The following is an 11,950-nucleotide window of genomic DNA, read 5'->3' on the forward strand; positions in this document are numbered from 1 at the left end:
CCGCCTCAATCCCTTGTCAGATATTTTTCACCTTCAGATTTTAAAGCCAAATTTCCTAAGACTAGAGCAATTTTAGATGCAACTGAGTTTCCTATTAAAAAACCAAGTTCACCAAGAGCACAACAAGCCACATTTTCAACCTATAAAAACAGAAACACGATGAAAGCTTTTATAGGTTGTACACCAGGGGGTCTCATAAGTTTTATTAGTCCAGCATATAGTGGTTCAACCAGTGACAGAAAAATTGTAGAAAGAAGTAGTTTGAAAAGTCTGTGTGATCAAGGTGATAGTTTAATGGCTGACAAAGGTTTTAATGTACAAGATATATTTGCTACAAAAGATATTACAATAAATATTCCTACTTTTTTTAAAAACAGAAATAGAATGTCAGGTACTACAGTTTTGCGTGACAGAAAAGTTTCGAGCAAAAGGGTTCATATTGAAAGGATTATTGGTTTAGGAAAAACATATCAAATTTTAACACATCCTCTTAAAAGTACTGAGGCATGTTTATCATCAGATATAGTATTCATTTGTTACATGTTGTGCAATTTTCGCACCGGAATTATTCCAGCAGATGCTTGATTGTTTTATGTAAATTAAGTGCATTTTAAATTTTGAACAGTCATATCTCTTAAACTTTTAATCATGTAAACATTACCAAGTCATAATACATGAACATTTGAGATTTGACTATTTCACAAGATCAATTGACTGTATGGAATGTGTAAGAACTTTTTCTACATGTAAAATGTACTTTTTTTTTACTGAAATTCAATGTCATGTCAGATTTTCACTCAATCTCGTTGTAGGACTTGTAGAAATATTTTTCAAGTACTGCATCCTTGAAGAAATTGGTGTAAAACTTTTCCAATTTGTCTACCATTTCATGTATGAATGTATCATCCCGTTTGATCTGAATATACGCAATGTCATTTACAGTCAAATTATTTGATAAACAAACAATCAGAATACAAGATTTTGCACCAGTACAAAGAAGTTGTCCTTGTATTTGATAAAAATAATCATGATGATTATCAAGAAAGTATTTCCCTTCCTGGTTTGTTTTCAAATATGGCACTGTAGTCGGTGAAATTTTCTTGTTTCTAGAAACATATGGACATTTCACCTCTACGAGTTCCTCTTCATTTATGATTCCATCTGGTGATGCAGCTAGAAATGGATAATCTTTACAAATTATTAGGCCACTTGCCTGCACATCTTTATGGTGATCATTTTTAAACTTCTTTATGGCAACTGATTCATGCTTGTGGCCGTGTTCAATGGAATTTGATTTTATATTTTTGGTAAATGTGAGAGATTGAGCAAGTTTTCTTTTGTCAGTTCTCTCTGTGCATTTGCATATCCGCCCAAACATTGATGATGTTAAACGCTTCGTTCTCTCCGCTTTCCAAGTTTTATTATTGCCCTGCCCCATTGTTTGATGTTTGATCTTCTCAATTTGAGAATTGGATATATGAGAAATGAATGATGTTTGAAGGAAATGGTCTTCAGGTGTCAGTTTTAAGTAGTCATGGTCATGTGCCACTGCCATCATATTGGCAGGGGTAAATGTTTGGAATATTGGAACGTTAGAAACTCCAGGGAAATTGAGCCATACATTTTTGAAGTGATCAGGATATGCTGGGTTATTTTGAAATTTTTCTGGTCTTGGGTCAAAGTTGACAGTTGTAAATTCATCAGCACCAGGTAGATGTAGATCTGTTGATTTCATTGGGCTACCTTTAAATCTTTTACATTTATGAAAGGTCTGTAAACGCTGTGTGCAAGTTTCTTCTGTCTTGATGAACTTCTGTTTTGCAAACATTACCGCCCCATACATGACAGCTCCAACATGTTTACAGTGTGCATTAGGCCCCATGCCTGCAGCACACTCACACTGAGCTTCCGATATTGACCCCTCCTTAGTTATTTTGAGATCAACTGTATACGACACACCTTTTCTCATTTCGGCACGACACTTGCCTTTGATGTATGTGAGTGGGTTTCTATCAATGGAGATACGGTAACATATTAAGAAATTATCATTGTACAGTTGAATAAAATGATTATCAAACTTCTTTTCAAATAGTTCAAAATAGGCTTGAACCGTTTCCATAGTCAAACCATGGAATGGGGTATCAGAATTGACGTCCGAGTATGTATCGTAATCAGGTAATATCATGTAAAAATCTGGGTCAAGCTTCTCGACACTTCCAAAGTCGGCATTTCTATCGTATGCGTCAAGTCTGTTAAAAATACAAATACTCGGTTTTTATCATGTTTTTAATAGTTTAATTTTGCAAATATTTACGGCATTACTTGATTGACTAATAACAGAAATTACACATGTTAGAGTCGGACATTTAACAGCATGCGGTTTTCAGTATCGAATTACCTGTCGACCAGTTCTGCTTTCCGACCCGATATTCTTGCATTTCGTTTTCTTAGTTCGTTTTTAAGCTCAATTATACTCAAGGAACCGTATTTTGAGTTATCCATGATAATTTTCAACTGTTTTGATCTTAAATACACACGTAACAAAATACAACAACGAACGATAGTAATCTCGCATCCAATGTAAACAAGATGCTATGGACCGGGAATAGTATCGCCGCCTAGCGGGAGGCAGGGGAACGCAACTCACTACTATCTCCCATTGGAATTTTTAGAGCTAACATTGTTAAAATTTCTGACTTGATGGAATCTGGCAAAGGTAAGAATTTGCTTTCTTCAAATGCAATTGAGTGAGTATGGGACTTAATGTACTTCACTGAAACAGAGCCATCCGATTTAATTTTGACAGACATTCTAGAAGGACATAATTTTTGAATTTTGCAAGACCCTTTAATGTTTTCTTTGCGTTTTCCTGAGTAAGCTTTACCTTTTTTTAAATGAACTCGTTTAACCCCATCCCTATGGCAAACAAGAGTAAAAGATTGACTGCCATCCTTATTGATTTTATTTTTCCTTTGCTTAACATACCTACAGTGAATTTTAATACTTTCCTCCTCTTTAAATTGATCAAATAAGCCAATGTTTTCAAAACTGAGGTTTTCAACTTCTATACATGCTTCATGAGAATTTTTCAGATGGTCAACTAAAACATCTACATTATGAAATTTCAAAGAACACGATGAAATGGAACAAGGAATTTTGTTTTTATTTTCTAGATCATGGACCAACTTTTGATGTCTTATCAGTGTGACCTTGTTGTAGAAATTTAAATTGCATATAGGGCATTTTGTCTTAGACCCTGAATTTATTCTAGTGTCTACATTTTGTCTGCCATAAGAATGCTCCATATTTTGGTTTTTAATTTTGTAGCTCTTGATATCTTCTAACAGATCTAAACTGATTTGTTTGCAAGTTTTTGAATCAGACCTCCAGTTGTAATTACTTATATTGTTGTTAGAAATCCTATTGGTGTTTTCTGATGACGTAGGCAGTGTTTGTTCTCTTAATGTTGGGTTCTCTACTACAGTTTCGTAGTGACCACCTCCAGCCCTTGTCCAAACCAAATGAATAATGTTATCTGAATTTTGACAATTGTGTTCTAATGTTCTAACCTCTGGACTTTGAGAATCTCCCCCAATAGTTACAAGTATATTTAAACCTAACACTCTGGACAAAGCAACTATTGACTCTTGTCCTGCAAATGTTCCTAATTGCCTTAAATTATTGAGAAAGGTAACAATTTCAGAGTCAGTCATGGGTAGTTCACTATTTCCATACAAATAAAACCTGAAGTCTTCTAAGTTTTCTTGAATATGATTTACAGCTAATTCTCGTAAAGAGATATGATGGTCTTCAGTGCCATATAAACCAAAACTAACAGAACGAAACAAACAGTTACCGTCTCCTTGAATATGGGTTCGATACAAACCATACTGGGAAAGATACTCATCCTGCTGAAGAAGTTGTAGCTGATGATCCAGTTGTACTCGATGTGTTTCATCTACTTCTTTTAATACGTTTTCCATGGACTCAAGTTCCTGATTACATAGACAATGACTTTAATAAAGCACGAAAACATTTATTATGAAAATATGTGTATTGCAGAGTTCTGATTTAAAGAAGGAAACAATCTGTTTTCTTTCTGTTATCATTACATATACAATCAAGAAAAACAAGTTAAATACTGATACATTTACTATTAAATAAATTATCATTACTTCATCTGTATACCAGTAATTATACCAAAAAGTCTTTTTTTGTGAGGGAAATAACAATGTAACAGTGAGGTTTAAGGGGGCCGACTATAGATCATAGATCATTGCGCACATCATAGTAAAATGGACCTATTGATAGGTAGGTTGACATCGTTGCACTGTGTTTTAAAGAAAGAGGTAATAAAATAATATTAAAGAAAAAATAATAAACATAAGCTCTTGAAATTTAAAACAAAGAAATTTGAGAATATCTCCAATATTTTTATTATGTTTTCATGTGAATCCATTGTGTATGTCATATTTTGTAATACTCTATAAAAATAATAAAATTTGCAATTTTTTTGCATTTTGAGATGCCCCCTCTGGTAACAAGATGGTAGAATTTTGTGTTTCTTACATATATGGTATAATATAGTATAACTCATCAAATACTATAGTTTTAACAAAATGTCAATTGTAGTATTTGTATAATTTGCTCTAAAACGCTAAAAATGGGCATTTTCGTATATAATCCTAGAGTAAATGTACCTGTATTTTGAGACGGTCCCTATAAAATACTTGGACGGTAGATTTTTCCCAAACTTTGCATGTACACTGAAGTTGATGTAAGTTATATATGGTATAAAATGAAGAGTTTCGCTTTTGTAGTTTTCACACATTAAGACTATAGTCGGCCCCCTTAACACATTTTTTTCCTTGTGCAAAAAGACATTCATGCAGTGTGATCCATTACTGGAATTAGTTTATAAGTCATACATAAATTTAGTCAACATTGGCAGTGATGGGAATTGAACCCATGTCTTAGACTGTCCACACACTACCTGTAATGATGTTAATTCAGTGCAGTAGTGTTAGGAATAGTGCAGTAGTATTAGGAATAGTGCAATAGTATTAGGGATAGTGCAGTAGTGTTAGGAAATAGTAGAAACTATTTAAGTTAAGGGTTATCAAAGAATTCAGCAAGAAGTGTTCTAATGAAAGAAAAAGTGAGCTAGCTCACATACCCCACGCTCCCCCAAAACTTGACGGTGAAGCACATAATGAAAGCCACAGTGCACTTTCAATACATAGTAAAGATCATAAAGGGCTTGCAAAAAAATCTCACATCAAAATGTCTTACATATGAGGACATTTAAATGTGGAATGAAGTTTCTAGATAAATAATGGAATCAAAATTTCTTGGCATTATACAAATCCAAACATTAATTTGAAGTGGTTGTTGGGGGGGGGGGGGAGAGAAATTTTCTTGAATAATAGGCAAAACTCTTTGGGATAAAATAAACTATGTACAACAGTTTAAGAGGAGTGGTGCTGACAAACTGTTCATCTCTACATTCTAAATATGGCCAAAAAGTCTAAGTTGGAAAGTGTGGAAATTCCCGGAAAAATAATGGAATCGGAATTTCCTGGTAATATGCACATCTACACATTGTGTCCTAAATACCTGCAAAGTTTGACGAAATTCTGTGTAGCGGTTTATGAGGAGTTGCGCTGACAAACTGTTCATCTCTATATTGAAGGTATGGCCAAATGCCTAAGTTAAAAAGTGCGGAAATTCCCGGAAAAATAATGGAATCGGAATTTCCTGGTAATATGCACATCTACACATTGTGTCCTAAATACCTGCAAAGTTTGACGAAATTCTGTGCAGCGGTTTATGAGGAGTTGCGCTGACAAACTGTTCATCTCTATATTCAAGGTATGGCCAAATGCCTAAGTTAAAAAGTGCGGAAATTCCCGGAAAAATAACGGAATCGGAATTTCCTGGTAATATGCACATCTACACATTGTGTCCTAAATACCTGCAAAGTTTGACGAAATTCTGTGCAGCGGTTTATGAGGAGTTGCGCTGAAAAAAAAAAGAGGACTGACTGACTGACGGACTGACTGACTGACTGACTGACGGACGGGTCAAAAACATTATACCTCCCGCAACTAGTTGCGTGGGGTATAATAAAGATGTGTCGCCTTTTTTATAGCAGGAAATATATATGAATCCAAAGGTATTGAAAACAAGAGGCCCATGGGCCGCAATGCACACAGTAAATTTTCAGCTGTTTTATCCCATAAGCTCTTGAGAAGAAGATTTTTTATTGGCCCAAACCTATTTTTGTCTCTCTTGCAGAAAGTGAATTTTTTTACAGCACAATATTAAGCAAAATTGTGAATATTCATTTAAAATCCTTGAAAATATAGCTTGTAAAAATATCATGTTATTGTGCTATTTTGGGAATAAATGGTGATATATCGATAAACAAATATTTTAGGTATGGGAGATTTTTTTTACATATTATTATTATTATTATTATTATTAATCTACTTTTATATAGCGCCCTATATAATTATGGAATTACCCTAAAGCGCTTTACACGTAGAAAACAATTACAATATAAAACAAAGGACGGGTACAATATAAAATAGCAAAAAGGTAAAATCATAGGGCATTTTTTTTTTTTTTTTTTTTTTTTTTTTTTTTTTTTAATAAAATAAAACCAACTGGATGCTCCATTGTGACTAGAGCCTTATAAACTAAAGGCGAGTCTAAAAAGATGTGTTTTTAGATTTCTTTTAAAAACTTCAAGTGACTGTTCTTTCCTAAGATCCAGCGGGAGGCAGTTCCACAGGGTGGCTGAAGATACATCAAACCTTCTATCTCCATACATCTTACTTTGAGTGCGTGGTTTAACAAGGCTCAGTGAATCCCCAGACCGTAGTGAACGTTGTGGGCGATAGACCTGAACAAGTTCCTGGATGTATTTCGGGGCTAGCTTCTGTAAGGCCTTGAAAGTGTACAACAGAATTTTATATTGTGCACGGTATGCCACAGGTAGCCAGTGAAGAGTTATTAGAATTGGTGTTATATGTTCATGTTTTCTCAAACGTGTCACCAGTCTGGCTGCAGTGTTCTGAACTTTCTGCAACTTTTGCAAGGATGTGGCATTGAGGCCAAAAAATAGTGCATTGCCATAATCAAGTCTAGATGTCACTAAAGATCTAACAAGTGTCCTGCAAGCATCCTCTGTTATGAGTGATCTTATTCTACCGATGTTACGAAGATGGAAATAACAGGATCTTGTAACCGAATTGATTTGACAGTCCATGCTTAATTTGCTGTCGAAAAATACCCCGAGATTTTTAACACAGGAAGCATTACTGATGACTGATCCACCAAAAGCGAGTTTACGTCCTGTAAATTCATTTGCCATACGTTTCGGTGTAAAGATGATGAGTTCAGTCTTATCCTGGTTTAACTTAAGGATGTTGTTTTGCATCCAGTCTTGTATATCAGACAGACACCGTTCAAGTCTATTCGCAATGTCGTCCCAACTGTCCTTCGGGTTAATAATCAGGTAAACCTGTGTGTCATCAGCATAACAATGGTAATACATGTTATGTCTCCGGCAAATTTCTCCGATGGGTTTGGAGAACATACAATATAGACGAGGTCCTAAAACAGACCCTTGTAGTACACCAAACTGGAATAAGAACTCTCTCGAGAATGTCGAACCTACAGCAATTTGTTGACTTCGACCAGATAAATAAGACTTTATTAAGCTTTGATAGAGGCAAAGTTACATTACAGTCATCCTGAACAATATTTATTTCTATTCAATTGTATAGAACTATTTCTTGAGCAAATTTTAAAACTTTATTTGGGTCTTATTGATCATAAGGGCTTAAATAGCATAAAAATTATTCCTAATAACATATTTTACCAGAAAAATACAATTCTAAAAAATGCAGCTCATATGGCTTTAAGTTAACCCTGTAATTGAGGGTATTACCCCAAAATACAGAAATAACCCTAGAATACTGGAAAATTTGCCCAATTATCCTCATAGTGAACCTCTGTTATACCAGACAGACAGATGCCAGGTAAAGTGATCCCTATGTGTCGCCCTCCTCTGATGGGGACACAATTAGGTTGTTTCCTATTATATACAACACGAATATATATATATACCTCATACCAAACCATCACCATCGAAATAAAAAAAACTTAAAGCATATCTTAATTAAAAAGTAAATGTGCATAAAAATGTGATTTAAGAAATTGTGCATAGAAGATATATATTGTTATTCTGTAATTAAGAATGTTAATAGAGGTTAAAAAAAGCAAGTGCATGATATATATTCTTAATCTTATGATCAAACCAAAGTCCCCTTCTCCAAAAACCTGAAAGAGTTCAAAACATCTTCACCTTAAACATGTTAAATGGGCATTTCAATCATCCATCACAAAAGCAATACAATTGTTCATGATAGTACCGTATATACTCGCCTATAAGTCTGTATTTTGGGAGTTAAATATTGGTCTAAAAGTCTATGTCCGACTTATAGGCGAGTCATAAAGAGGTATTTTTCTGGAGGGCTGAAATTTAGCATTTTACTTACATTTCCGACGATTATTGAAGAAAATGTCTGCATATAATAAATTATAATTTATGTATTCTTAGATTATACATATAAAGTACCAGATCTTACATATTTTCAATATTTTATTTGTTTTTTTGTGAGCATTGCCTTTTAAACAATAATTTAAGATTAAATATTAGTGTCACTTCGAAAAATATTAATTGAAACCAGGTTAAAACATCAATAGATTTATTTGAAATTGGCATCCGAATTTGGCATGAAAATATACCGACTTATAAGCGGGTCAATTGCAAATCACACCAAAATAACGTCAAAAAATACAACCGACTTATAGGCGGACCGACTTATAGGCGAGTATATACGGTATTTCAGTTATCATGGTTATGAGCCTGACACACAAAAGCTAATAGACAGACATAAATACCAGAACTTAATAGGTCTCCATTATTTTATTAGTATTTTCAGTTAAGTGTGGTATATTCACCTATACACTGTATAAATTTTTAAGTTCTTCTCCAAAATGACATCCTAAGTGTCCTAGACCTGTCTTATATACCCAGGCCAGGACATTATTTTCAATGAAAAGTACCGTTTTAATATCTAAAGCATAAGTTTACTTTTTTGGTTCTTAAGTTAGGGCTTAAAGTTAAACCATGTAAAAAGTATAATGTGACCTTGTTCTTGTCAAAATGGCATTGATACTGGGTTGAGGGATATACCTCTGAAATGCTTCCCTTAGGTTAGGTATGAGCCTGTGAAATTTCTTTTAAAAAATTAGCTTAAAAGGGAATTTTACTTATAAAAACTTGTAAGGAAAAAAGTTAAGAAAACTTAAAAAGATAATGAAAAAAAATTGGAATATTTTTCAAAGATGAGGGGTCACAGAAACAGTGTATTAAAATATAACAATGAAATCCAACTACAAAAAGATTCAATTTCAGTCGTCAACTTAGTTTATAGGTATAAAAAATGAAATAAATTCTATTTTTTTCAAAACTAAAATGCATACCTGTAACTGAACATCTTTCAAAATGGGTGGCAAAAAGTTGTCCTGAAGAATAAAAAAAAAATAATTATTAGATGATGATGCATAAAAACTTTTCCATTATCCTTATAAAAAAATCAGTTTTCTTTCTCTCATCATGCTCATGTTTGCTATGAACATTAGCTGTATTTATTATCAAGTATCACGGTATATGTTATTTCTCTGTTTTTGAACTTACCTGAGAATGAAATGGTAGAGGCAGATCCTCACCAACACAATGTACAGGTGCCCAGAGGGTAATCTGTCAAACATAAACCAGGTAAAGTCTTTTAAAACATGCAAAACAACATTAAATACCTTGAAACTTATTTAACAAAAAGATTATTGGTATACTAATAGATGTCTATATTTACGTTTGCAAATGTTTTCCTTTATATAAAACTACTGAAAGCATAAATACAGATACGGGGGTCAAGAGGTCATAAATGTGCATATAGATAATCTTTCGACGTAATTTCTCAGTGACAACATTAAAGTTCGACGCACGTTCAGAGGATAGCATACATGCCGTTGGTTTTGAAAAAAATGCATTTCACATGTTATTTAGTCACAATCAGGTAAATATAAAATGAATAAGTCTCAAATGTAAATATAAGTAATAAGGTATCATTTTTAAACATCTATCGGGCTATAAATATGGGTTGGTAAGAGATTAAATCCATCATAAAGCCTTCGGGCTGTATGGAATTAAATCTCGTGACCAACCCGTATTTATAGCCCGATAGATGTTAAAAAATGATACCTTATTTTTTAATATTATTAAAATTTTAAGTCAAATATTTTAACATCACAATTTACGGTTTATAAAAAAAGCGTAAACTGCTCCAAGTTTTGTTATATCGTATAACATAAGTTGAAATTAGCTTCTTTCCTTATAATTTAATTTCAGTATAGACAATAAGACAATTTGTCCTCCAGAATAAGATTTCAAATTGAGCGTTATTTTAAAAGTACTGTCAAGCGCAGTAATATTTTTTGCTGTAACTCGTTGTGAGGTAGGCAAGTTATGTTATCCAAAAAATTATATGTTCCTCTGAATGATTCAACCAATGAAATAGCTTGATACAAAAGAAATTAAATTATTTGTAAATAAACCAAACTACAAAATACAGTTGCAAAAAATATTTTAATAATGTTTGAAGGATTATTCAACCTTTTGACATTCCCCTCTGCTTCTAGAAGGGTCCCAATCGAGTTGGCCCCAGCTAGAGCTCTTTTGATGAATATACACCAAACAAATGCCAACTTTGAACATACTTACTTTAAAGAAAGCAACTTTATAAAATCACAGGGGCTTGTGTAGAGAAAATACATTAGTTAGAAAAAATTAGTACCTATGAGAAAACACATGTTTCATTCTCTTAGGTACAAATTTTTTTTAACAGATTTATTTCCTCTACACAAGCCCCTGTGATCAAATAGCTACAAATACTGTAATTTTAACTCAGAAATGTTAACATCCAACCAAAGAAATATGTATCCCATCAATAACCCGAATAAAATCAATAAAAAAGTGTTATACTTATATGATTAAACATATAATGATAACTATTTAGATAACTATCTTACAACTAATTTTTTTTCATCAAAGTTTTAAGTGTAGCATTGTGTTTAATAACTATTGCACTAAATATTGCAATATATGCTAAAATAAATTTTATTTTCAATGGAAAAACACTAAAAAGTTTTAGAAAAACTTATTTAAGAAATAAGATTTAGATATGATTGAAAAATAAACATACCACACAAGAAATTGCTAGCAGAATCATGACTGTGAATTTTCACCGGTTCAAGATCCAAAGAGAAAGCGGAAGTCGCAATGCGCATGCGCAAATGGGAAGCAGGGAGCTGCCGAAAGTTGAATCTTTTAGGCACAAGGGTTTGTCACGAAATAATATATTTATCTTCTTTTAATATAGTTACCCCAACTATGAAAATACACAAGAGAGGAATCTAAAAATAGGAAATTCGCTACCACAAATTTTTACGGGACGTTCTATCTAGTTTCTGGGTAGCTTGCGCTGCCAAGTATTTTTATAGTAGGGGTAACTATATTAAAAGGAGATAAATATTTCGTGACAAGCCCCTGTGTTGGCATTATCCTGTTATTTGCTTCGCGAAGGAAATAAGTTTGACGTCTTTGACGTTAACGTCAAATTCATCTGTGAACATGTATTTCACTAATGTATACATGTACAATGATCTTATGATGCAAAATTTTATTCTTCGTCTTCCCTTGTGTATTTATCGTATTACCCCTTAAAATATATTTTTATTGCTACAACACTTTTTTCTCTTATTTAGTATATGCTTTTATTCCGTCAGTATACACACAATATGTAAAATCAACAATATT

The 11,950-nt window shown here is 33.2% G+C and overlaps 1 protein-coding gene across 1 annotated transcript; it reads right to left on the minus strand.

Moving 5' to 3' along the window:
* Positions 1-2,618: 2,618 nt before the first annotated feature.
* On the minus strand, positions 2,619-11,454 carry LOC134233700 (uncharacterized). Its single transcript, XM_062715725.1, has 4 exons — positions 11,337-11,454; positions 9,773-9,835; positions 9,559-9,600; positions 2,619-3,995 (listed from the first exon to the last, which is right to left on the minus strand). Exons 1-4 carry the CDS (start codon positions 11,361-11,363, stop codon positions 2,619-2,621), a joined length of 1,509 nt encoding a protein of 502 aa, XP_062571709.1. The 5' UTR covers positions 11,364-11,454.
* Positions 11,455-11,950: the final 496 nt, after the last annotated feature.

Source organism: Saccostrea cucullata, unplaced genomic scaffold (assembly GCF_032062105.1).
Source record: "Saccostrea cucullata isolate Sc308-1 unplaced genomic scaffold, CSIRO_AGI_Scuc_v1 ctg15902, whole genome shotgun sequence".
Lineage (NCBI taxonomy): Eukaryota > Metazoa > Mollusca > Bivalvia > Ostreida > Ostreidae > Saccostrea > Saccostrea cuccullata.